At 38.5% G+C, this 24,310-nt stretch overlaps 1 protein-coding gene across 8 annotated transcripts; it reads right to left on the bottom strand.

Moving 5' to 3' along the window:
- Positions 1-542: 542 nt before the first annotated feature.
- LOC132268221 (pentatricopeptide repeat-containing protein At5g01110) lies at positions 543-23,827 on the bottom strand. 8 transcript variants are annotated; one of them, XM_059769028.1, is made up of 6 exons: positions 21,323-23,827; positions 20,984-21,110; positions 20,745-20,869; positions 9,129-10,248; positions 1,254-1,359; positions 543-1,061 (listed from the first exon to the last, which is right to left on the bottom strand). In XM_059769028.1, the coding sequence occupies exon 1, from the start codon at positions 23,712-23,714 to the stop codon at positions 21,516-21,518; it is 2,199 nt and encodes a 732-aa protein (XP_059625011.1). In that variant the 5' UTR covers positions 23,715-23,827; the 3' UTR covers positions 543-1,061; positions 1,254-1,359; positions 9,129-10,248; positions 20,745-20,869; positions 20,984-21,110; positions 21,323-21,515. The 8 variants fall into 8 exon arrangements, with proteins under 8 accessions (XP_059625011.1, XP_059625008.1, XP_059625010.1 ...); XM_059769025.1 differs by lacking the exon at positions 9,129-10,248 and adding an exon at positions 2,757-2,826; XM_059769027.1 differs by lacking the exon at positions 9,129-10,248 and adding an exon at positions 2,757-2,789.
- Positions 23,828-24,310: the final 483 nt, after the last annotated feature.

The raw sequence follows: 24,310 nt of genomic DNA, 5'->3' as shown, positions 1-24,310 counted from the left end.
ACTTATCTACTCATGACACATTTTTCCTTAATTCAAATTGAAGAACTGGTCCTACAGTGAATACCTAGACTAACTACTAGGTCACTAGCAAAGGAAACAAAACAAAAACGATGCATTTCAGTTGAGGTAAGATGTCATGAATAAGCCTTCCCGCCATAATCTTGTAAGCCTCGTGTATGTAAGCATTTTCTTTTCTCGTTCTCTCTCTAGTCAACCGTTGCTAACCAACCATGGAAACCTCTTGCCATTGTGTAAGCCTTTTCATACAGTTGGTTGATAAACCAAAAATCTCTGGCTGAGACAAGGTTGGAAAAAAATAGCCAGCAAAGAAGCTGGAAAAGTTATGCATATGGAATTCCATCAGCCTTAACAGCTCTGCAGATTTGAGACTTTATTCCGATTGCTCTTTATTCTGGCTCAACCGCATCTACATGGTCCACATCATTTCCAAACTCCGAGGGGAAGAATCTCTTAATAATATAAAGCATTTTAATTACAAGCCATAGTATTCTTAAAGTCAGCTAGTAATTGTATCCACTCAGTGAACCAAATAAAGCATAAACTTCAACATAGCTGGGGCTGTCATAATAATAGTACAAGAGAATCTTTTAGTTATAAACAATATTAGTACAGGGAATTGAATTTTAACCATTCAACAAAGAAGAAGAAGAAGAAGAAGAAGAAGAAGAAGAAAAAATCTAAAATCTTGCGAAATCTCGGAACGCTTCAGTTTGTTTATAAGCTATTGAACTGGCCACATTTATGGCACCATGTTGAATACTTAGGAAAAGGAGATAGCAGCAAGAATCATCAGTAAAAGTCTGAGCACAAAGTAGAACAACCAACTTTGAGAAAGGAAAGGTTCCTTATCAAACAGTTTAACTTTCTTTACTAGTAGATTGGCAAAAGCTTCTCAGAAGTTCTATTCTTAAAGTTGGTCATCCCCATCAGGCATGAAACTTAACATGCATAGCCATTCTGATGATTCTTAGGGTTGATGAATTGCCTTGAGTAGAACAAGTTTGCCAAGAGTTGTTGGGAACACTAGAAGAATCAGCAACCTGTAATGAAAAAAAGAGTACAAATTGACATTAGTGTCGTATAAAGATCAAAATGCATAAAATATGTCCACCCAAAATCTTAATGAACCTAAATATTAGTAATAAACTGATCAAATGTGATAACAGCTGAAGCTTCAATTGCAAAAAATTAGATTCCCAAAATTGCAGGATATTGTATCATAGGCTAACTACCTTCAAAGATAACCCTTGCAAATTTAAATCAGTAAACCACCTCCGCAAAGATGTCACAAATGCTCAAGCCCTCTACCATAACATGATCAATCTCACCATTCTATACCTAATTATTGAAAAATACACCCATCAGGAGTCTATAAAATAAATGAAATTCAAAACAGGGCTAGGATTGTCAGTTTACACTTAATGCAGGCCAAAATTGTTACTGTCACAAAAAATTGTTCATGTGATTTTTTCAGTAAAGTTACAATAGAAGTAGGCATGATTTGTGGTAAGGTTACAATTGAAGTAGGCATGATTTGTGGCTATATTTTATGAATCCACACAAGCTTTATTCTTGGATGGATTTGTATGATAGCAGTATTCACACATGATGGAAGAACCAATCAATAATTCTTACTAAATATGATATGGCCAAATCATCATTAATTCCGGTACATTAAGACCTAAATCTCAATCAGTCCAATGCACCATAGTAAAATTGTAAAAATTAAATGCATGAATTGCATAGAATTTTAAAATATGCACATTATATAAGTCTTTACTGCCGACAGAAAAGGAAAACTTTTATATCGTGTTAAAATTAAGAAAAGATGACTTTATAATTATCCAGAATAACCCAGGAGCTTCCACAACAATACTTCCAGTTTTTGTTACTGTCCCACATTATCACAGATTCAATGGTTTGGCCCACTGAAACTACTCCACACTACCTGATTTGCCTTCACCTATCATACCAATTTGTTCTTTTCATTCCCTGTTAACACCTAATTCGTATGTGTGTATATATATCGAAAGAGATCGAATGGCCAGAATTCATCTAACATCAATTAAGCCAATGTAACTCAATTGAGATCCAGAATCAGCATTATGGAAACAAAAATAGAAAGCAAATAAATAAATAAATAAGAGCATGATCACTCTTCAGCAGAATTTAAGCACAGATTGGAAACATTTGATAATAGAGATTTTTTTATTGTTCCAACCAACACAATCTGATTACAAGTTGAAATCCATAAATGAAGATCAAATAAAGCAATAATTACCACCGAAAGACCAAGTTATGATAAGTTAGGAGCTGAAAAGTTTCAATGTAATCAGACTAGATGGTGAACTCCAAGCAACTTCAAAGTACCTTAAAATGTTATGTTCTTGAGCATATTTTTTTTGTAGCATCATAGATTCATAGGTGGAAATATGTCTTTATATATCATAGAAATAATATTGCCACAAAATATATATATATATAATAAATAACCAATTAGCAATTGCCATCTTAGTCGCTTCAAAGATATGATAAATATTTGCTAATCTTCTCCTTTAATTTCAAATTTCAAATTTCAACCACATAGTTTAAGAGACGCAGTTTGTGCAAATCTACACCATACATCTTACAACATTGGCAGTCATATTCTCCCTATGCATGCATATAGGAAAATTGATTTAAAGGCAGAAGCTTCAAGATATCAGTAAAAGAGAGGGATGGCTGAGAAATGGAACCTGTGAAACTCAATGTAGCGTGTGAAACAGTGTCTGGTTTGGTTTGTTGTGGGAAAATGAAAATCAGTTGCTCCTCAGTTCAATATGAAAGGCAAAATCAGCAAAAAAGCATAAAAAATGTTGATAATAAAATTAATCAATTAAAATTGTCAAGGAACAAGTTAATAGTATATCTTAGGCAAACATGAAGTATACATTAAAGCACAAAAAAAGAAATTAATACAAAAAAATAATCAATTAAAAAACAAGTTCACTCCCTGTTCAGAGAAAAAGCAAACACAATTTAAACCTAATCTATACAAATAAACGAAGAATAGTCCTAAATCTATTGAAATATACTATAATAGAGAGAGAGAGAGTCCTAATGATTCGAACAGAGGAAATGCACGTGATTGATGAGAATTTCTCGTCAATGGTAAAACTAAAATCAGTCCAAAGACGTCATGATTTCTAGAAGATTTCACAGATTTCTAAATATTAGCAGAGATATGACAGCCACAAATTATGGAATGACTTGCCATATTAGGAGAGATTTGATAGCCACGAATCATGAAGTTTGACTTTATTATTTACACATATGTCTAGCGATAGAATATATTGTAATTTGATTTAATTTCCTTTCTTGTGATATAAGCATGAGCTCTTTTTTATCTATAAGTACTAGAGCTATGAATGAGTGATTTATCTCATTCAAGCTTTTACACATTTGTCATCTCTTTCTTCTATATTGTATTTCTTCCATCTTGTATTTCTTCTTGGTCCGATTGCAATGAAAGCATTGCGAATTCAACACCACTCATTCGGAAATAGTCTAAGGAGACATTGTTGATCATTTGTGGTCTGAGGAGACATTGGTGATTCTTCCATCTAAATATTTTAAACATGTGTAAGAAGGAGAATGGTCTGAAGAGACATTATTTGTAACAACCCTCACCCTAGCCAGACACAATATTGTCCGTTTTTGCCTCCCCCGAACCAGAGACTTACCAGGGAGTCACCCATCCTGGTAGTACTCCAGGTAAAGCACGTTTAACACTGGCGTTCTAGTGAGTTCACGGCCATCACGGCTTTAAAAATGCATTGTGTCATAGAAGGGTGTTAAATCTACATATAGCACTTACCCCTTCCATATCCAGGCGATGTAGGATTGTCACCTGTAGCTCGCCCAATGTGGTAGCCTACTAGTGCCACCTGCACATGCTCACACACACCTGCCCACAAGGTCGCCACAATCTCCCCCCCTTCCCTTTTTGGAGCCCAACGTCCTCATTGGCTACATTTCCGGCTAGGTCAAGCTCTGATACCGTTTGCAACAACCCTTACCCTAACCAGACAAAATATTATCCGCTTTTGGCTCCCCTAAACCAAAGATTTCCCAGGGGGTCACCCATCCTGATACTACTCTAGGTTAAGCACACTTAATTCTGGAATTTTAGTGGGTTCACGGCCATCACGGCTTTAAAATGCGTTGTGTTATAGAAGAGTATTGAATCTACATATAGCACTTGCCCATTCCACACCCAGGCGATGTGGGATTGTGCACCTGTAACTAGCCCAGTGTGGCAGCTTACTGGTGCCACCTGCACACGCTCACACACACCCGCCCACAAGGTCGCCACATTGTTGATTCTTCCATCTACATATTTTATATATGTGTACAAAAGAAAATGGTCTGAGAAGATATTCTTGTTTTTTTATGGTCTGAGGAGACATGGTTGGTTGTTTATGGTCTAAGGAGACACTTTGATTAGTTGATCGACACTTAAATTGTGTTTGAGGATGCATTGTCCAAGTTGGGCGTCTCAAATTTCCACGCACTAACTTGAGGGGGAGTGTTAACAGAGATTTTTTTTTTTTTTATAAGTAAAATAATTTAATTAAATAGTTATTTACTAATACTGACTGATGGAGTGGGGATAAAATAAACAATTTTATTTAAAATAGTTATTTTACTAATACATATTGATGGAGTGGGGATTCGAACCTGGGCTTTGGCCACAAGTAACACATGCCCTACCACTGGGCCATCACACCACATCCGAGTGTTAGCAGAGATATAATAGCCACAAATTATGGAATGACTTGCCATATTAGCAAAAATTTGACAGCCACGAATTATGGCGTTTGACTTTATTTACACATATGTCTAGCCATAGAATATGTTGTGATTTAATTTAATTTCTTTTCTTGTGATATGAGTATGTGCTCTTTTTTATCTATAAATACTAGAAATGTGCTCTTTTTTATCTATAAATACTAGAGTTGTGAGTAATTGATTTATCTCATTCAAACTTTTTACACATATCTCTTCTCTTTCTTCTATCTTGTATTTCTTCTATCTTGTATTTCTTCTCTAAATGATTTCAAAGATTTCCATAGGTAATATATGTATGTGTATATAAATATTAAGAGAGAGGGAGGAGAAACATAATCCAAGGAAATGCATGCAATTGAAGACGAATTTGTTGAAGCTACAACTAAAATTATTCCAAAATACCTAATTGAACCAAGAATGAATAAGTTGTGGTTGATTGAAGTGACAATGAGCTAGAGATCTCCGTTGCGAACTAGAGCGAGAGAGATGTATACCTCTGGTAATTGATCGAATAGAAAGATGTAGTTGATCGAAGAGAGAGGGTGTGGATTCTGTATTAACACAGAAATTGGGAAAAACTGGAATATATTTCATGACTTTCTAATACAAAGCAGCCCGACCTTTATAGGCTGAATACAATCAGATCAGAATCCAGAAAATTAAGGAATATACAACCAAATCCCTAAGATCAGGAAATAAAATAAGTCCACCTAAACTTTAATACACCAGCTATATTAGCCTATAATTAATACAAAATCAGACAATTAATACTTTCCAAATTTATCTAACAATTACATAAATTACATAATTCTCCAACACTCCCCCTCAAGCTGGGGGAATAAATATCTTCCATCCCCAGCTTGCAGACAATTCTTTGAAACGCAGGACTGGCTAACCCTTTGGTTAGTACATCAGCTAGTTGTCCTCTTGTTGAGACATACGGAGTGCAAATTAGTCCATTATCGAGCTTTTCCTTTATGAAGTGGCGATCAACTTCCACATGCTTGGTGCGGTCATGTTGCACTGGATTATGTGCAATATTGATGGCTAACTTGTTATCACAATATAACTTCATCGACCTCTCAACTGAAACACCAAGATCCTTTAGGACTATTTTCAACCATAATAATTCACATATTCCTAAAGCCATGGCACGAAATTCAGCTTCTGCACTTGACCTTGCAACTACTGGCTGCTTTTTGCTCCTCCATGTAACAAGATTCCCACCTAGGAAGGCACAATAACCCGAAGTTGATCTTCTATCTGACACTGAACTTGCATAGTCCGAGTCTGTGTAAACTTCTAAGTTCAAGCACAATCCTCTCTTGAACAATAAGCCTCGACCTGGACTAGATTTTAGATATTGCAGGATTCTGTATACTGCTTGGAGATGTACTTCCTTTAGGTTGTGCATAAATTGGCTCACTACACTAACTGCATAGGCGATGTCAAGCCTGGTGTGAGACAAGTAGATTAATCTTCCAACAAGTCTTTGATACATTCCTTTGTCAACTGGCTCATCATCAACAGCTTCTCCAAGCTTATGATTCGGTTCAATGGGAGTCTTCACGGGCTTACAGCCTACCTTTCCTGTTTCTTTCAGTAAATCAATCACATACTTTTGTTGTGAGACGAAAATTCCTTCTTTGGAGCGAGCAACTTCAATTCCCAGGAAGTATTTCAGCTTGCCTAGGTCTTTTATTTCAAATTTCGTGGCCAGCTTAGCTTTAAGAGTTTCCCTTTCAGCTTGATCATTGCCAGTGACAATAATATCATCTACGTATACAATGAGGACTGTAACTGCCCCTGAAGAAGAGTGTTTTATGAACAGAGTATGATCACCTTGACTTTGTTTGTAACCCATTGCTGACATTGCTCTTGCAAACCTGCCAAACCAAGCCCTGGGGGATTGCTTCAGTCCGTACAGTGCCTTCCTTAGTCTGCATACCCTATTCTTCTCCGGAAAACTGAATCCTGGAGGAGCTTCCATATATATTTCTTCTTCAAGATCTCCATGCAGAAATGCATTTTTTACATCAAACTACTGCAAAGTCCAATCAAAGTTAGCAGCCAGAGACAATAAAATTCTTACTGTGTTCATTTTTGCCACTGGGGCAAAAGTTTCTTGATAATCAACACCAAAGGTCTGGGTATATCCTTTTGCTACTAGCCTCGCCTTGTACCTCTCAAGAGATCCATCTGCATTGAATTTTACTGAAAACACCCATTTGCATCCCACAGTTTTTTTTCCCTTTGGTAATTCGACCATCTCCCAAGTCTTGTTCTTTTCCAGTGCGTCCATCTCAACTTTCATGGCCTGCTTCCATACCCTGCTGTTTAATGCCTCAGACAATGTTTTAGGAACGACTATTGAGTTTAGATGAGTAAAGAAGGCTCTATGTGAGGGAGATAATTTTTCAAAGGAAACAAAATGAGAGAGTGGATGTTGTGTACACCTTCGGGTACCTTTTCGAACTGCAATGGGTAGTTCTAAATCAGTCTCATCAAACACAAGAGTGGAATTGTTTACTTGAGTAGTGTTTTTCTCCTGAGTGGTTTCTTTCCCAAGCATAGGTTCTGACTTTTGGGCTTGCTTCGGATTAGTCTTGCCTCCCTTCCTTCTCGAAAAAACTTGAAGTGGTTTAGTAACTCCTGGATTGATTGATGGAGTTGGATTTTTAGGAGGAGATTGTGGTTGAGATTCAAGAGATGTCACACTTGGATTTTGAAGCGGAGGAATATCAGAACTGGGATCGGAAGTAGGTAGTGAAACTTGGGAATGAATGTGATATGGACTTGGAGAAGCCGCGGTAAGAGGGGAACCAAAGGAAACCGAGGCAGGAGCAGTTACAGAACTTGGACTCAAAGATGGTGGTGACAATTTGCGCATAAGATCGAAATCGAGAACATCTACATCATCATCCTTTTCATCACTTGTTACCTCCCCCTGAGGAGAAGGATGATGAAAGAAACTCTCATGTTCAACAAATGTGACATCAATTGAAATGTAGGTTTTCCGAGTAGGCGGATGGTAACATTTGTAACCTTTTTGAGTTGAAGAGTAACCTATAAAAATACATTTAAGTGCTCGGGGATCAAGTTTGCTTCGATTGTGAGCATGAACATGAGTAAAGACAACACACCCAAATACCCGAGGAGACAACCTGTTTGGAGTAAGGAAGTTTGGAAAATGATGTGAAAGTGTTTCCCAAGGACTTCTAAAATCTAAGACTTTGGTAGGTAATTGGTTGATGAGATGAGTGGCTGCGAGAACGGCTTCCCCCCAAAAATATTTTGGAACTTGTCTTTGAAAAAGAAGAGCATAGGTAGTTTCAAGAAGATGTCCATTCTTTCTTTCGGCCACCCCATTTTGTTAGGGTGTGTCAATGCATGAGGACTCATGAACTATTCCCTCCTGATACAAATATGGTGAAAGAATTTGGTTAAAATATTCTCTCCCGTTGTCTGTCCACACCCTTTTATTTTCACCCCAAACTGTGTTTTTATCATGTTATGAAATATTGGAAAGATATTGGCTACATCAGATTTTTGCTTCATGAGAAAAGTCCAAGTTACCCGCGTACAATCATTTATAAAAATGACAAACCAACGTGCCCCAGAATAAGTAGCAACCCGTGAAGGACCCCAAACATCACTGTGCATCAAATAAAAAGGAACTGATGATTTATTATTGCTCTAAGGAAAGAAAACACGTTTGTGTTTGGCAATTTCACAAATATCACAATGAAGTTGTTTCTAATCAACATTTTTAAACAAAGAAGGAAACATAAGACTGAGAGTTCTAAAGGAAGGATGACCAAGCTGAAAATGATGAAGGAGAATTTTGTCTTTATTTGTGGAGGAATCAGATAGAAGCACAGATGAACAACCAATTCCAGTACTCACTTTTCCACTCATGGGCTCAAGACAGTAGAGACCATCCTTTTCTTTAGCATGCCCAATCGTCTTCCCCGAAGCTCGGTTCATATCCTTGGTGATTTGTTTGACAGATAAAAGATTGGTTGTCAATTTGGGCACATGTAAAACATTTTTAAGACACAAGGAAGGTCCGAAGGATATGTCCCCATGTCCTGCAACAGTGACTAAATTCCCATCAGCTATGGTGATCTTTTTATTACTAGGGCATGGTTTATAAGAAGAAAAAGATTGGGATGAGTTGGTCATATGGTCGGTTGCCCCTGAGTCGACAATCCAAGAGTGTGGGTGGATTAAAACATTATCTGAGACACTAAGAGCATGAAAACCAGAATACATACCAGAAAGTGCTAATGAACAGGCACCTGTAGGTTCTTCGAGTGAATCAAGAAGGGATCGGAAGCGATCAATGTCTTCCTTACAAAATTCTCTGCTGCTGGAATTCGGTTGATCACTGGTATTATTAGTGCTATTTTGTGCAACGTGGGCTTTTCCTTTTTGCTGCCAGCTTCTTCCCCCGGAATTCCGATTTGACTGATTCATGTTTTGTGGCCTTCCATGTAGCTTATAGCAGGTGTCCTTCGTATGACCAGTTTTCTTGCAATAGTTACATACCAGATTCTCTTTGAATGTCCTCTTCGGGTCAGATTTCTTATAATCAGTATTAGCTGAAGATTTCTTCTCCAAAGTTTGCTCACTAGTAATGGTTGTAAGGAGTGCCGATCCTTCCAATGGCTGCGAATCCAACATAACTCCTCTACTGCTCTCTTTAGCACGAATAGTTGCAATTGCTTCATTTAGGGAGGATAATCCTTTCCCCAAAGTCTGAACTCTTACAATATCGAATTCCGGATTAAGGCCTGCTAAGAAATCATAGATTCGGTCTTTTTCTATGAAAGCCTTCAACAACGCAGCATCCTCGCTGTTCTTCATCTCGAGAACCTGGTAATAGTCCAACTCGTACCACAAATTTTTGAAAGTGTTGGCATACTCTGTTACAGTCTTGTTCCCTTGTTTTGTAGCAGCTAGCTTCACCTTGATCTCGTACACCTGGGCTGCATCATTTTTCTTCGAATAAGTTTGTCTGATCGCCTCTCATATCTCTTGAGCAGTTGTCAAAAACATTACAGTATCACTTATCTCGGGTACCATAGCATTCCATAGCCATGACATGACCATTGAGTCTTCTTCGTCCCAAGCAGCAAACTTTGGATCTTCATTCTTAGGCCCTTTTCCAAGAAGATGGTTGAGCTTGCCCTTCCCTTTCAGAAAGGTTTGAACAAGTTGAGACCACTTTAAATAGTTTGTTCCATTCAGCCTATACGCAGCTTGAATGTTCTGTAGATCTCCAGGAACCTGTTGTTGGATTGTAGGCTCCTCCGATTGAGAGCTGGTCTGTGTAACCTCTGACATCTCGTTTTTTTCTTCTGTAAAAAACTGAACTCCAAGCTGCTATGAAATCTGTAAATGATGAAATATTATATCCCAGAAAGAACACCTAGGGCTCTAATACCATAACACAGAAATTGGGAAAAACTGAAGTATATTTCATGACTTTCTAATAAAAAGCAGCCCGACCTTTATAGGCTGATTACAATCAGATCAGAATCCAGTAAATTAAGGAATATACAACCAAATCCCTAAGATCAGAAAATAAAATAAGTCAACCTAAACTTTAATACACCAGCTATATTAGCCTATAATTAGTACAAAATCAAACAATTAATACTTTCCAAATATATCTAACAATTACATAAATCACGTAATTCTCCAACATGTATACCTCTTGTTTAACTTTTTATAGGCACTAAAATACCACGAAAAGAGAAAAAGTGTGCTAAAAAATTAGACATTTCCGGCGTTGCAAACTGCCGGACAAATTATAAAAATTATTTTGGTGAGTGCGGCTAGTTATTTCGGGCACTTTTAAAATAATAATTAATAAAAATAAAAATTGCCAGTTTTGGTAAGCAATACCGGCGATTTTAGAAAACCACCAATAATTCTAAAGGTCACTTGCCTAGGATTCATGTCCCAATTAATGCATTGTAGCCACCACACTGTCACGGGCTTAGAGTTTTAGCACCACTCTAGCTAGTCCTGTACAGCACCAAGACGTTGTTTCTACTCGCGCAAGTACTTAGTCAACCTAACTCCCGTGCCCACCTTAGCCAACGCACTCCCCCCGTGCGCTTACTAGTGTTGTAGTGGCCCTCCCCCTCTCCTCTCTTGGCTTGCATACTCACACACACTAAAGCACTTAAGTTGGCAAAGAAAGAACACTTCTATTACTTCAAAGAATGCTTTGTAGAAGGCTAGTTACAAACTCTCTACAAGGCTCTCAAGACTCACTCTAGAACTTGATGGTTACAAAATGAAATCCTACTCCTATTTATAGGCATCCCCATCCCTAATGGACGGCTAAGATGCATTCTAACCGACAGTGGAGATCGATTCTCCAGAATCTTCTCCCACCTTCTTCACACTTCCTTATATATCTACAAGTATCTACAACATTCTAGAACTCTCCATGCTATTCCACACAACTCTGGAGAACTCTAGAACCTTCCAAACACTTCTATAATATTCTACACATTTCTACACATATCTAGAATCTTCCACACATCTCCGAACAATTCCAGAAGATTCTAGAAACTCCTCTCGCCATGCAGCGTCCTACTCAGCGCATGCGTGTCGCATGCGTGACGTAACCTCCATAGGCAGGGCGTGACAACATGCCCAAAATCCCAAGACTTTGTTGCTAAAGCTTGTCTAATCATGGCGCCCCATCTCATTTCGTTTCAAACTATTTAAGAAGGTTTGTAAATTGTCAAGTTATAGCATGCTTAGGTTACATATAAATAACATTGTTGTGCAATTCAAGTTCCAAACCCAAATTTACCAGCAAACATAACCCTTCATGTTGGTAAAAGCATAACCGTTCATGTTCGGGAAGCGAAAGCACAGGAACATGGAGATCCAACAGAAGACAAATAAAGTAATTACACACAAAACATAAGATTTAATTGGTTCGGCCAAACCCAGGTTACATCCACAGATGACAAGAGATTACATTCAGATTATGTAGAGATTACAATAGTAGAAAATTCCCAAAACGAGACCGTGTACACAAACTTTTACCCCAAAGTTCTTCTTTGTGTACCCCACGAGACTCCCTCTCCCCGGTGTAAACTCTACTCTATGAACCTGTAAACTACCTCTACCCATCAACACCCTCATGAGGCTACCACCTTCCCCTATCCAATTAAATTAGGGCTGTCAACCTCCACTACTACATGTCTCTCTTTCTTCAAAGTCTCAACCCATAACCTATGTTAGAATGTTATATATATATATATATATATATATATATATATATGTTGAGCCATTATGTAATCGCATTATGTTAATAGGGCCCTTGTGTTATTAAGGTGACTTGTATCCCTTATATAAGCCTATATAGGCTTATTAGGTTCGTAAGTGTGTACGAGTGAAATATAGTACAAGTTCTCTCTCTCCTTCTCCCTGTCTCTCATGATAGGCAACATGGTATCAGAGCTCTACGAATTCATGGGTGTGAGGGTCTGTAATTGTGTGGTTTAAGATCGGAATCACGATTGTGGTGTTGGTGTTTCGTTCGTCGCCGACAGCTCCTCGTTCACTATCATCAGATCTGCATCGTCATTCGTCGTCGTCAGATCTGCATCGTTCGTCATCGTCGTTGCCGGCAGCTTCTTTTTTGGTTGTCAGCGAGCTCGTCATCAGATCTGCCGTCTTGATTTACAAAGGAGAGGTTCGTCGAATTGTTTTTTTTGCAGAGGTAGCTGTCTCTTGATTCGGCCGTTGCTTATGACTGGGTCGCCATTGTCTCCGCTGCTTTGTTCATCAGCGCTTGTGAAGGTGTGAAGAAGAAGACCCTTGTTTGGCTACACGGTTATGCTATTCCAATCCTGGTTTACTAAACCTGGAATAGCTATTCCCTGGATAGCCCAGATCCGGCCCAATAGCCCAGATCAAGACAGTTTGACCAAATCCGGCCCATTTGACCAGATCCAGCCCGATCAAGCCCGTTTGCCCAGATCCGGCCCGTTTGCCAGGTTCGACCAGAATACCAATTCTGCTTCTTTTTCTTCTCTGTTTTGCTAGGTACAACATGGCATCCAGTTCAGATTTGTTTTCTCCCATATCTGGTCTTCATTCTCCCATGACTTCTGTTAAACACAATGGGAAGAATTACATACTGTGGGCTAAATCTGTTAAAATTTTTCTCAAAGGTAGAGGCCTTGGTACTCATCTGACTAAAGAGAAACTCAAGGAAAATGATGTTTCTTTTGATGTATGGGAAAAGGAAGATGCTCAGATCATCTCTGTGATGATAAATAGTATTGACCCCCCAAATCAGTACAACTTTACTTTATTTGGATACTGCCAAGGAGATATGGGACAGATTGCTGCAACTGTATTCTGGGACAGGTAATATCACTCGTGTTTATGAGCTTTGTAAGCAGTATTTCAATCTTGAACAAGGTAATCACAGTATAGAAGAGTATTATTCCAAAGTTATGGGAGTTTGTGAGGAGCTGAATATGTATCAGCCCATTACTGCTGATGTTCGAAGTATGCAACAACAACGTGAGGACTTTAATGTTGTCTGTTTTCTTACTGGTTTGTCATCAGCTTATGAGTCTTTTTGTTCACAGATTATGGGCAGTCCCACAGTTCCATCTCTTGCTGATGTATTTTCTAGACTTCAGCGCGCTACACTTGTCAGTGATACCTCAACTTTGAATACTGGGCAGAGTGGTGAGCGTTCAGCATTAATCGTTTCAAAGGGTGAAAATACTGCTTTCCGTGGAGGTCGTGGGGGACGCTCCACACGTGGCGATCGTGATTCACGAGGACGTGGCCGTGGCAGGGAATCACGAAAATGTACTCATTGTGGCCTTTCTAATCATACTGTGAATTTTTGTTGGGACCTTCATGGCAAACCATCTAGTTATGCAAATCAAGTTTCCTCCTCTCCGAATGATGTTGCTTCTGGATCTCATAATGTAGCTGAATCAGATACGGTCCCTGTCCCACGTGACGAGTACTCATTTTTTGTCTTATAAGCAAGCATCTAATTCATCTTCCACAGCTACCTTTGCCCAGTCAGGTCCTGCACACACATGTCTATTGTCTTCCACTCGCAGTCCTTGGATCATAGACACTAGAGCATCCGATCATATGACTGGATGTTCTTCTCTTCTATCTGATTTTAATTCTGTACCTCCTTCTCAAAGAGTTACCCTTGCTAACGGTTCCTCCACTAAGGTTTCAGGTTTGGGGACAACTCAACTTAGTGATTCCTTGTCTCTCTCGTCTGTTTTATATGTTCCTCAGTTTCCCTTTAATTTAATGTCTGTTAGTAAGCTTACTAAATCTCTTCAGTGCTCTGTTACATTTTATCCTACTTTTTGTGTGTTTCAGGATCTCAAGACGAAGAAGACGATTGGTACGGGGTATGAATCTGGTGGCTTATAATACTTTGATGTGTCACCTTATCCTGTGGCTCTTCAGTCTTCTCTGTCTCCATTCTAGTGGCACTGTCGTCTTGGTCACCCGTCACTTCAAGTTTTACAGCGTCAAGTTCCTAGTCTTAGTAATTTGAAATTCTTGTCATGTGAAGTTTGTCAACTTAGTAAGTACCATCGTGTGTCTTTCAAGTCTAGGGTTAATAATCGTGTCTCTAGTCCTTTTCATCTGGTTCATTCAGATGTATGGGTCCAATCAAGCATTCTTCAATCAATAAATTTCATTATTTTGTAACATTTGTGGATGATTATTCTCGCCTGACTTGGTTGTTTCTGATGAAAGATCGTTCTGAGTTATTTTTAATTTTTTTAAAATTTCGAAAAGAAATCAAAACTCAGTTTGGCTGTCCAATTCGTATTTTACGTTATGATAATGCTAAGGAATATTCTTCAACCCCCTTTGATACATATCTTAGTGATAAAGGAATCATTCATCAAAATTCATGTGTTTATACTCCTTAACAAAATGGAGTTGCAGAACGTAAGAATCGACACCTCTTAGAAGTAACCCGTGCTCTTTTGTTTCATATGCGCATGCCTAAACGGTTTTGGGGTGATGCTATTCTTACTGCCTGTCATCTAATTAACCGTATGTCGTCATCTGTATTAGATGGCAAATCTCCACATTTTATTTTATTTCCTGATTCTCCTTTGTTTTCTCTTACTCCTAGAGTTTTTGGATGTGTATGCTATGTCCACAATCTTGGTCCTGGTTTTGATAAACTTGATCCACGTGCCACAAAGTGTGTATTTCTTGGATACTCTCGTTCTCATAAAGGTTATCGCTGCTATAGTCCTATTTCTCAACGGTACTTTATTAGCGCAGATGTGACCTTTTGTGAGTCCGTCCCATATTTTTCAAAGAGTTATTCAATTCTTGATATTACTCCTGAGTCGCCTCTTCCTGCAGTTCCACTTCCCTCACTTTCTCTTCAACCTAGATCTCCTTTGCCTGCCCCGTTACAGGTGTACACTCGAAGACCAAAGCCATTTGCTATCGTGCCTCATCCATCGTCTTCAGTCTTTGGATCCAACACAGTCCACTGTGTCTGATTCATTGCCTATTGCACTTCGTAAAGGTACTTGCTCGTGTGTCACGAATCATCCCATTGCTCATTATGTCTCTTATAATTCCTTATCGCCATCCTTCTCATGTTTTTCCTCTCAATTGTCGACTACATTTGTTCCTAAGACTGTGCAGGATGCTTTGTCTAATTCGGGCTAAAAGAAAGCAATGCAAGATGAAATGGATGTTCTGCATCAGAATGGCACGTGGAATCTTGTTCCATTACCTCCAAGTATCAAACCGGTTGGTTGTCACTGGGTATACACCGTGAAGTATCTTCCAGATGGGTCCGTTGAGCGTTTAAAAGCTCGTCTTATTGCCAAAGGTTACACCCAGACTCATGGTATTGACTATGATGAGACGTTTGCCCCTATTGCTAAGATTTCTTCTATTCGTGTTTTGATTTCTCTTGCTGCTAATAGACATTGGCCTCTATTTCAGTTAGACGTTAAAAATGCTTTTTTGCATGGTGACTTAGTAGAAGAGGTTTATATGGAGCAACCACCTGGGTTTGTTGCTCAGGGGGAGTATCTTCACACTGTTTGTCGCCTTAAAAAGGCCCTATATGGATTGAAACAATCTCCACGGGCTTGGTTTGGAAAATTCTCTGAGGCGGCATTAAAATTTGGTCTTAACAGATGTCAGACCGACCATTCTGTATTTCACCAGCGCACTAAAGCTGGCTTCATCTTTCTTATGGTATATGTAGATGATATTGTGATCACAGGTGATGATTCTAAAGGCATTGCTAAGTTAAAGTTGTTTCTGCAATATTGATTCCACACTAAAGACTTGGTAAACTTAGGTATTTCTTGGGTATTGAAGTTGCTAGATCCAAGAAGGGTATAAGTTTATCCCAACGAAAATATGTGTTGGATTTATTAGAAGAAATAGGTATGTTGGGTGGTCGCCCGGTTGATGCTCTTATGGATTCGAATACAAAACTTGTATCTAATGAGGGTGATCTATTTAATGATCCGGGCAGATTTCGTCGTCTTGTTGGGAAATTAATTTATCTCACTATCACTCGACCTGATATTTCATATGCAGTTAGTGTTGTAAGTCAGTTCATGGGAGCTCCTGGAATGCCACATTGGATTATTGTTCTTCGGATTATCCGATATCTCAAGCAAGCTCCAGGTGTTGGGTTACTATATAAATCACATGGTCATCTCAGGGTGGAAGGTTTTACAGATGCCGACTGGGCTGGTTCTCCTTCGGATAGGAGATCTACTACAGGCTATTGCACATTTGTAGGAGGAAATATTGTTACATGGCGAAGTAAAAAACAAACGGTGGTAGCTCGATCTAGTGCTGAAGCTGAGTATAGTACTACTAGTGAGTTGACCTGGATACAACATTTTCTAAAAGAACTTGGGTTGACAGTTGAAGCTCCTACTCCATTGTTCTGTGATAATCAAGCAGCAGTTCACATTGCCTCAAATCCTGTGTTTCATGAGAGGACCAAACACATTGAAGTTGATTGTCACTTCATTCGAGAAAAGATATTGCGTGGGAGCATCTCTACTCCATTCGTGAAGTCTGAAAATTAATTAGCTGATATGTTTACCAAAGCATTGGGTTATAACCGGTTAAGAACTATCTGTTCCAAGCTGGGATTATTTGATATATATTCTCCAGCTTGAGGGGGAGTGTTAGAATGTTATATATATATATATATATGTTGGGCCATTATGTAATTACATTATGTTAGTAGGACCCTTATGTTATTAAGGTGACTTGTATCCCTTATATAAGCCTATATAGGCTTATTAGGTTCATAAGTGTGTATGAGTGAGAGATAGTACAAGTTCTCTCTCTCCTTCTCTCTGTCTCTCATGATAGGCAACAACCTAGATAACAATTCATAGAGTCCCACACCCAATTCCTTGGAGCCCAAGACTTGTCCAACAAGAAATTACCTAATAAAATACAACTTTAAAATAGAAACCTAATTAAACTAAAATTTGAGACATAATACATAACAATGTTTACCTCGGCTCAAATTCCATTAAGCCAATCATCGCTTCTTATAGCAATTCAATCGGACAATGCACGCGGCTTCAATCTTACACAACTCTGATTGTGCCTATTGTATGTTGCTCGATCAGTCAAACCTCCAATGCACCACCTTGACTACTCCAGCTCCATGTCATGTAATCCTTCATATTTTTTAACCATTGTGACCAAACAAGTTGATTGATTGACTCCACCTGCAATTGAAACCCATTGCAACACATATTGAGAGTCCTTGTGTTTTTCAGATCTCCTTCAAATAACAACCAAACTTCCCAACACGAACCTTTGGCTTTGATACCACTTGTTGGGGTAACGGTAGCACTAGAAACATGGAGATCCAACGAATATGAATAAATTAATCATGTATAAGATTTGCATGGCTCAGCCACACCCGGCCTACATCCACGAATGAGAAGAAATTCCACTATATTTATGTAAAGGTATTACAACAATAGAGAATTCCCAACACTAGACCATGTACATAAACTCTTACCTCAGGGTTCTCTGTATACTCCACGAGACTCCCTCTCGCCGCCAGTGTTAAATCCACTACGCCAACCCATAAACTACATCTACCCATCAACTCCCTCACAAGGCTACCACCCTCCCCTATAGAATTAGGGCTACCACCTTCCACTATTGAATTAAGGCTACATGTCTTTCATTCTCATAAGCCTCAACCAACCTAGATAACTATTTATAAAGTCCCAAACCCAATTCCTTGTTGGGTAAGGATTACGATTCCTTGAAGCCCAAAACTTGTCTAACAAGAAATTACCTAATAAAATACAACTCTATAATCAAAACCTAATTAGACAAGAATTTAAGACAATATATAATAATTCACTTTCAAAATTCACACTTCAAATTCAAACACACCCATGCACTACCCATAAACAACCACAAACGCATCATTTCATAAGTTCATCAAACGATGGTCAATGCGAATGAAACTGCCTTTGACGAAATATATCGACTCTAATACTTTCAAGTCAACGTCAAATCATGCCAACTAACCTCTACTCATGATAACATAATCCTTTTATCTAACAAACAACTTCATGCATTCTAGCCTAACATTGTTTGAATTGTCACAAACCAAACCATATAGGCCAGAACTCCACAAAACATCAATCAACTCAAAATCAAAAAGGGATGTTTGGGAATCCGAAGGCTGGATTTGTTTAACAAGGCTTTGGAGATTTGGCGGCGAGAGGACAAAGTTATGGATGCGAGTCATCTCCTTTGGGGAGGGAGATAGAGGGGTGCTTTCTAGGGATAGGAGAGCTCCAGAGAGTATAGTTTCTTGGAAACTCATTCGGAAAGGGTGGGATGAGTTCTCCAAACGCATCCGGTTCAGAGTTCGGAGCGGAAGGCACGTCAGATTTTGGGAGGACCGATGGTGTGGGGACCTTATTTTGGCTCGTAGATTTCCTAGCCTTTTCATGATTTCTGTGAACAAACGTGCTATAGTTTACTGACTGTTATCAGCTTGATAATCGAAGGGTGACTTGGGATGTGCAGTTTCGTAGAGAGTTCCATGATTGGGAGCTTATGGAAGTTACAGATTTCCTTGCTTTGATTTACAACCAGGTGGTGGAGGGTGCGGGTATGGATGAGATGGTGTGGGAGGGTTCCTTGAGAGGGGTGTTCGAGGTTAGATCATTTTACAAAATTCTTATGGAGATCCCTCAATCCTCTTTCCCCTAGAGAGTTGTTTGGAAGACGAAAGTCCCTTTGAAGCTGGCTTTCTTTGCTTGGTTTGCTGCCTTGGAAGTATCCTAACTCTCGACAACCTCAGAAGGAGACGTCAGGTCGTGGTGAACTGGTGTTGTGTGTGTGAGGAGTTGGGGGAGTCTGTGAACCACCTTTTGATTCACTGCCAAGTGGCAAGGGATGTTTGGGCTATGTTCTTGGTTGTTTTTGGTCTGACTTAGGTGTTTCCTGAGTCCACGGTTGATTTGTTAGAGGCTGGGAAAGGGTGCATAGTGGAGAGCCGAGTTAGAGATGCTTGGAGGGCCACTCCCCTTTGTTTACGGTGGGGTTTGTTGCGCGAGAGAAATAAAAGATCCTTTGATGGGGAGGAGTCTCCTATTTGGCTTCTCAAATACAATATACTGTTTTCTTTATTCTTTTGGGTTAATGGGCAAAGTTGTATATCTTTGGACATTCTTTGGGATTTTGTGGATAGCTTAAAGATGTAGGGTCACTGTAGGCGACCTTTGTTCCCTTGGGAGCGCTTCCCTCTTGAGCGCCTTTAATGAATTATTAATTATCAAAAAAAAGAAAAACTCATGGACATTTGGCCTTTCGGTCATGCCCCAACCCTTATCTACCGCACACCACCATATACAGCTGCCTTTGCCACTGAACCCCAATCATGTTCAGTGGCAGTATGGAAATTTAAATGTTTGCTTTTTATGAAACTAAAAATAATTGGGTAGTGGACGAGGTGGTGCAGCTTCCTAGCATCAGTAGTACGAAGGGAGGGGGATCGAAAGGATGAGATGCATTGGAAGGCCTTGAAGTTTTGCATGTCCAAGGTGAAGTCGTATTGTGGCACTTTGCTGAGACCCGTAAGGTGTTCCTTTCCTTTCCAACAGTTTATATTTTAATTGCTAGGTGTAATCTTATTCCAAAATGGTGCTGCATGTGTAAGAAAGATAAAAGGTTGGTTGACCACCTCCTTATCCACTACGAAGGGCTTGCAAAATTGTGGTCTTTAGTTTTGGTTCTGTTTGGGGTCCCTTGGGTAAATCAGCAATCGCCATGAAGTTGTTTCATAGCTGGAGAGGACCTCACTATGTCAAAGGCAGAGCTGCAAAGGAAGAAGGCCTAGGATGTGGCTCCATTTAGTGTCACCTAACATCTTTGGAAAGAGCAGAGCCAGTGATCATTTAAAGAGTTGTTTTGGAGTTCAGAGTTGGCTGATAATGGGGTGAATCCCTTGATAGATCTTTTTTTTTTGTGTTTTATAACTAATATGAAGTCTTTGTGTACGCCATGTGTCCATAAGTTATGCCCCATTTTTTACAACTATAAATGAACCATTACTATCAAAACATTGTAACATGTGTAACAACAAAACATTGTACATTCATTACTTTTTTTTTTTTGGATAAGTAACAACATTGTACATTCATTTTTTTTTTTTTTTTTGTTGTATAAGTAACAACATTGTATATTCATCACATGTATTGATACAGTATCTCATCATAAAGGAAATGACTTGATGGGATATCTAATAGTACATTAAAAAATAAGAAAATTTTTTAAACAAAGAAATAAGAAAAGAAAACCTTTTTGATTAATAGGTGATTTTGTCATTATGTACTGTCTTTCCATCCTCAAAATTCAAAGCTCACTCATTCTTCAGCAACCTCGCTATCTTAAGCCTGAAACAGGTGCACACGAAACAAAATCTCTGAAAGAAGGGGGAAAAACTGTTCTGTCAGATAAAAGTATAAATAAGATTCAACAAGAGATGTACCATAATTATGTAACAAAGATATTTGTTAATAATACTAAAAATTAATACCTCAAGTTGACCACAAAATGCAGCCTTTTGGTATATAATCCTGAACTGCACATGGATCAAAATGGCTACAAGGCTGCCACAATTGTAGTATATAAAGTTCACCAATGTCACTCAACTCCAAAATTCCCTGTAGCACAAAAGTAAATCTGTAAACTTCATTATTTCTAAGCCTTGTCTAAACTGAAAAGGTAAAGCTAATATAGAATGAAAGTTGCACCATAATATGTATAAAAAGAACAAGTCATATACATAACAACAACAACCTTTTGTTTGGCATCTGATATTCTCAGAATTGACAAAAGTGTAAATTAAATCCGTATATGAAGCTAAGCTACTTACTACAAGGTATTTGAACAGAGGACATCACGATTACAGGTCCCACATTCAGTGTCTGTGTCTGTGTCAAGCAGCTTGATGGATCAGGTAGGTCATGAACATAATGGCCTCAATAATGGAAAAATTAAAATTTATCAGCTGTAACAACTTGGTATGTCGTGGCTTGTAATGCCTAGTGGCTACAACAGCAAAGCAATCAAAATTTATCATCCGGCACAAAACCCCTTTGCAGCATTTCATCGTGGAACCGAAACGCCTCCTTCAAGTTGTTCTGTGTGACATGTCCATTTATCAATGATATATAAGTTGATCTGTCAGGATTTACTCCCCTCTCAACCATCTTCCGATGTATTAGATTGCCTTCTTGCATTCTACCTTTTCTACAAAACCCATCCAAAATAACATTGTATGTAATGACATCTGGTAATAGCCCTTGATTTTCCATTTTAATAACTATGTCAAATGCTTTGTCCATGTTCTCTTCTTTCACAAATCCATGTATAAGAGTGTTATAACTGATGCTATCCGAAACAACTCCTCTGGAACTCATCATGTTCAGGAACTCGTCTGCCTTTGTTGCATTCCCAGACCGGCAAAAGCCTTTTATAACAGTGTTACATGTTATAACAGTAGGCTCAATACCTTTACCGACCATTTCATCCCACAATCTCAATGCCTGAGATACACAACCCTGACTACAAAATCCATTTATCAAAATGCTGTATGTAATGTGATTAGGAAATATATTTCTAGAAATCATATCACCCCATAACTCATTAGCTTTTTCCATTTCACCTTCTTTGCAGAACCCGTCAATCAAAGTATTATAAGTTACAATGTCTGGTTTCAGACTTCCCTGAATCATTGACCCAAAAAGAGTTAGGGCTTTGTTCATATTCCCATTCTTACAATATCCATGTATAAGGGTAGTGTAAGTGTAAAAATCAGGATATACACCCCTCTCCATCATCTCGTTGAAAATCGCATCTGCTTCAGGGAGCATCTTTCCTTTGCACAAGCCATTTAAAATAGTATTGTAAGTAACCACATCCATAAGGCAACCCTGCTCCAGCATTTCATCTCTCATCTTTAAAGCATCCGACATAATGCCATTTCTGCAAAACCCATCGATAAGAATCGTATAAATAACAGTGTCTGGTACCAAGCCAACACCCTTCATAACTTCAAAATACTTTAATGCCCGATCAAGATATCCGTTCCTTGAAAACAACCCGATAAGTGAACTATAACTAACAAAATCAGGAACAACACCTTGACGCAACATTTCATCAAAAATTTCTTCAGCATCTGACATATTATCTTTTCTACAACGCTCAACAAGCAGAGCATTATAAGTGGTCACATCAGGGCTCAGCCCACTCTGCAACATTTCATTCAATACTTGTTTTGCTCTCACATATCTCCCATTCTTACATAATCCATTCATGATTGCATTGTATGTGAAACGACACGGCTTCAGCCCCTTGCCTGACATTGAGTTCATCAACTCAAAAGCTTCTTCTAGAAGCCCTCCGCGACAATACCCATTAATTAGAGTATTATACGTCACGACATCCGGAATAATCCCCTTCCATTCCAATTCAGATAAAAACAATTTTGCTTGGTTGATTTTTCGATCTTTACACAACGCATTAACCATGATGTTTAGCGTATAAACATTCACTTGAATCTGACTCCTAACAATTTCCCCATATATTTCCCATGCCAAATCCACCCACTCAACCTTCACAAGTCCTCCAAGTAGACCATTACAAGCATTTATGGAAACACAAAAACCCCTAGTTTTCAGTACCCGAAATGCCTCGGCCGCTTCCCTCAACTTCCTAGCTTGTACATAGGTTCTAACCAGTAAATCAAAAACAAGTGGATTCGATCCACAACCCCTATAAGTCGAAATCAAAGAATCGACAATCTCAACCCGCGAAACCCCACTCTTCCTCACCATCCTAAGAATCAAAGCCTGGGCATCCGACAGCCTCCGACTCCTAACGAGCATATGAATCGCCGCACTAAGCGAATGCGACGAATGCTTAAAATTCGGATGATCTCTGGCAATTAAGTCGATAAATTTTTGACCCAGTTGCAGATTTTCACGACATCGACAAAGAACATCAACAAAGATTGATGGGTTTAACTGAAATAGATAATTACAAAGAGATCTGGACTCACCTTGTTTCAGCCTCAACAAGAACTTTTCAACCAAGAATGTATCTTGTACAACTGTGGAAGGATTTGGTGATTCATTTGATGAAAGATTTAGTTTAGAGGGAGTTTGAAGGGTTCTAATGAGAAGCTTAGGGTTAGGATTTGGAAGAGAGGGTGAAGTGGCTGTTTCAAGAAGTAGGCTTTTGCTTTGGCGGGCTGTGACCATCATCTCACCTGTGAACTGACCACCGACGACAGGATTGCTGTTAAAAGCTGAGAGCTTTAGCGCTTCTTTCACAAAAATTGCAACAAATGGTGGCGCAAATTTGAATTGTGTGTTAGAAATGAATAAATATTAAAAACAATAACCTTCCGATAATTATCTTTACTATGGATTCATTTTCTAATATTTATATCCATTTTAAAACACTTAATTTATTTTAAAAATTCATTACTTGACACCTTTTATTCTTAAACATTGCACCTTTTAGGATTTCAAACATTTTTTAATATTTTCATGCCACACTTTTACACTTTTACACTTTAGATAGATTTTTAATATGAAAAATAATTTTCTTTATTTTATTTTTTATTTTTTTCTTATCAAGTTGTCTTCTTTTAGAAAAGAATTTCTTTTAAATTCACACACATTTCCATATTAAACACCTTTTCTTTAATAGAGAGTTTCTGTCAGTTAAAATATATCACCCCTCTATTAATTATTATTTTTTTAAAATTAAAAAAAAAAGTATGTGGGATATTTACACTCTCTCTCTCTCTCTCTATCTTTCTATGCAAAAATTTAGTAGAGGTTTTATTTACAGT

This window comes from Cornus florida, unplaced genomic scaffold (assembly GCF_030987335.1).
Source record: "Cornus florida cultivar Cherokee Brave unplaced genomic scaffold, ASM3098733v1 CherokeeBrave_3.0.0_Hap2_Chr08, whole genome shotgun sequence".
NCBI classification, from domain to species: domain Eukaryota; kingdom Viridiplantae; phylum Streptophyta; class Magnoliopsida; order Cornales; family Cornaceae; genus Cornus; species Cornus florida.
This window is presented reverse-complemented; position numbering and strand designations above follow the sequence as displayed.

Coding starts and splice junctions, on each gene's coding strand:
- LOC132268221 (XM_059769028.1), bottom strand. CDS start 23,714: ATGATGGTCACAGCCCGCCAAAGCAAAAGCCTACTTCTTGAAACAGCC.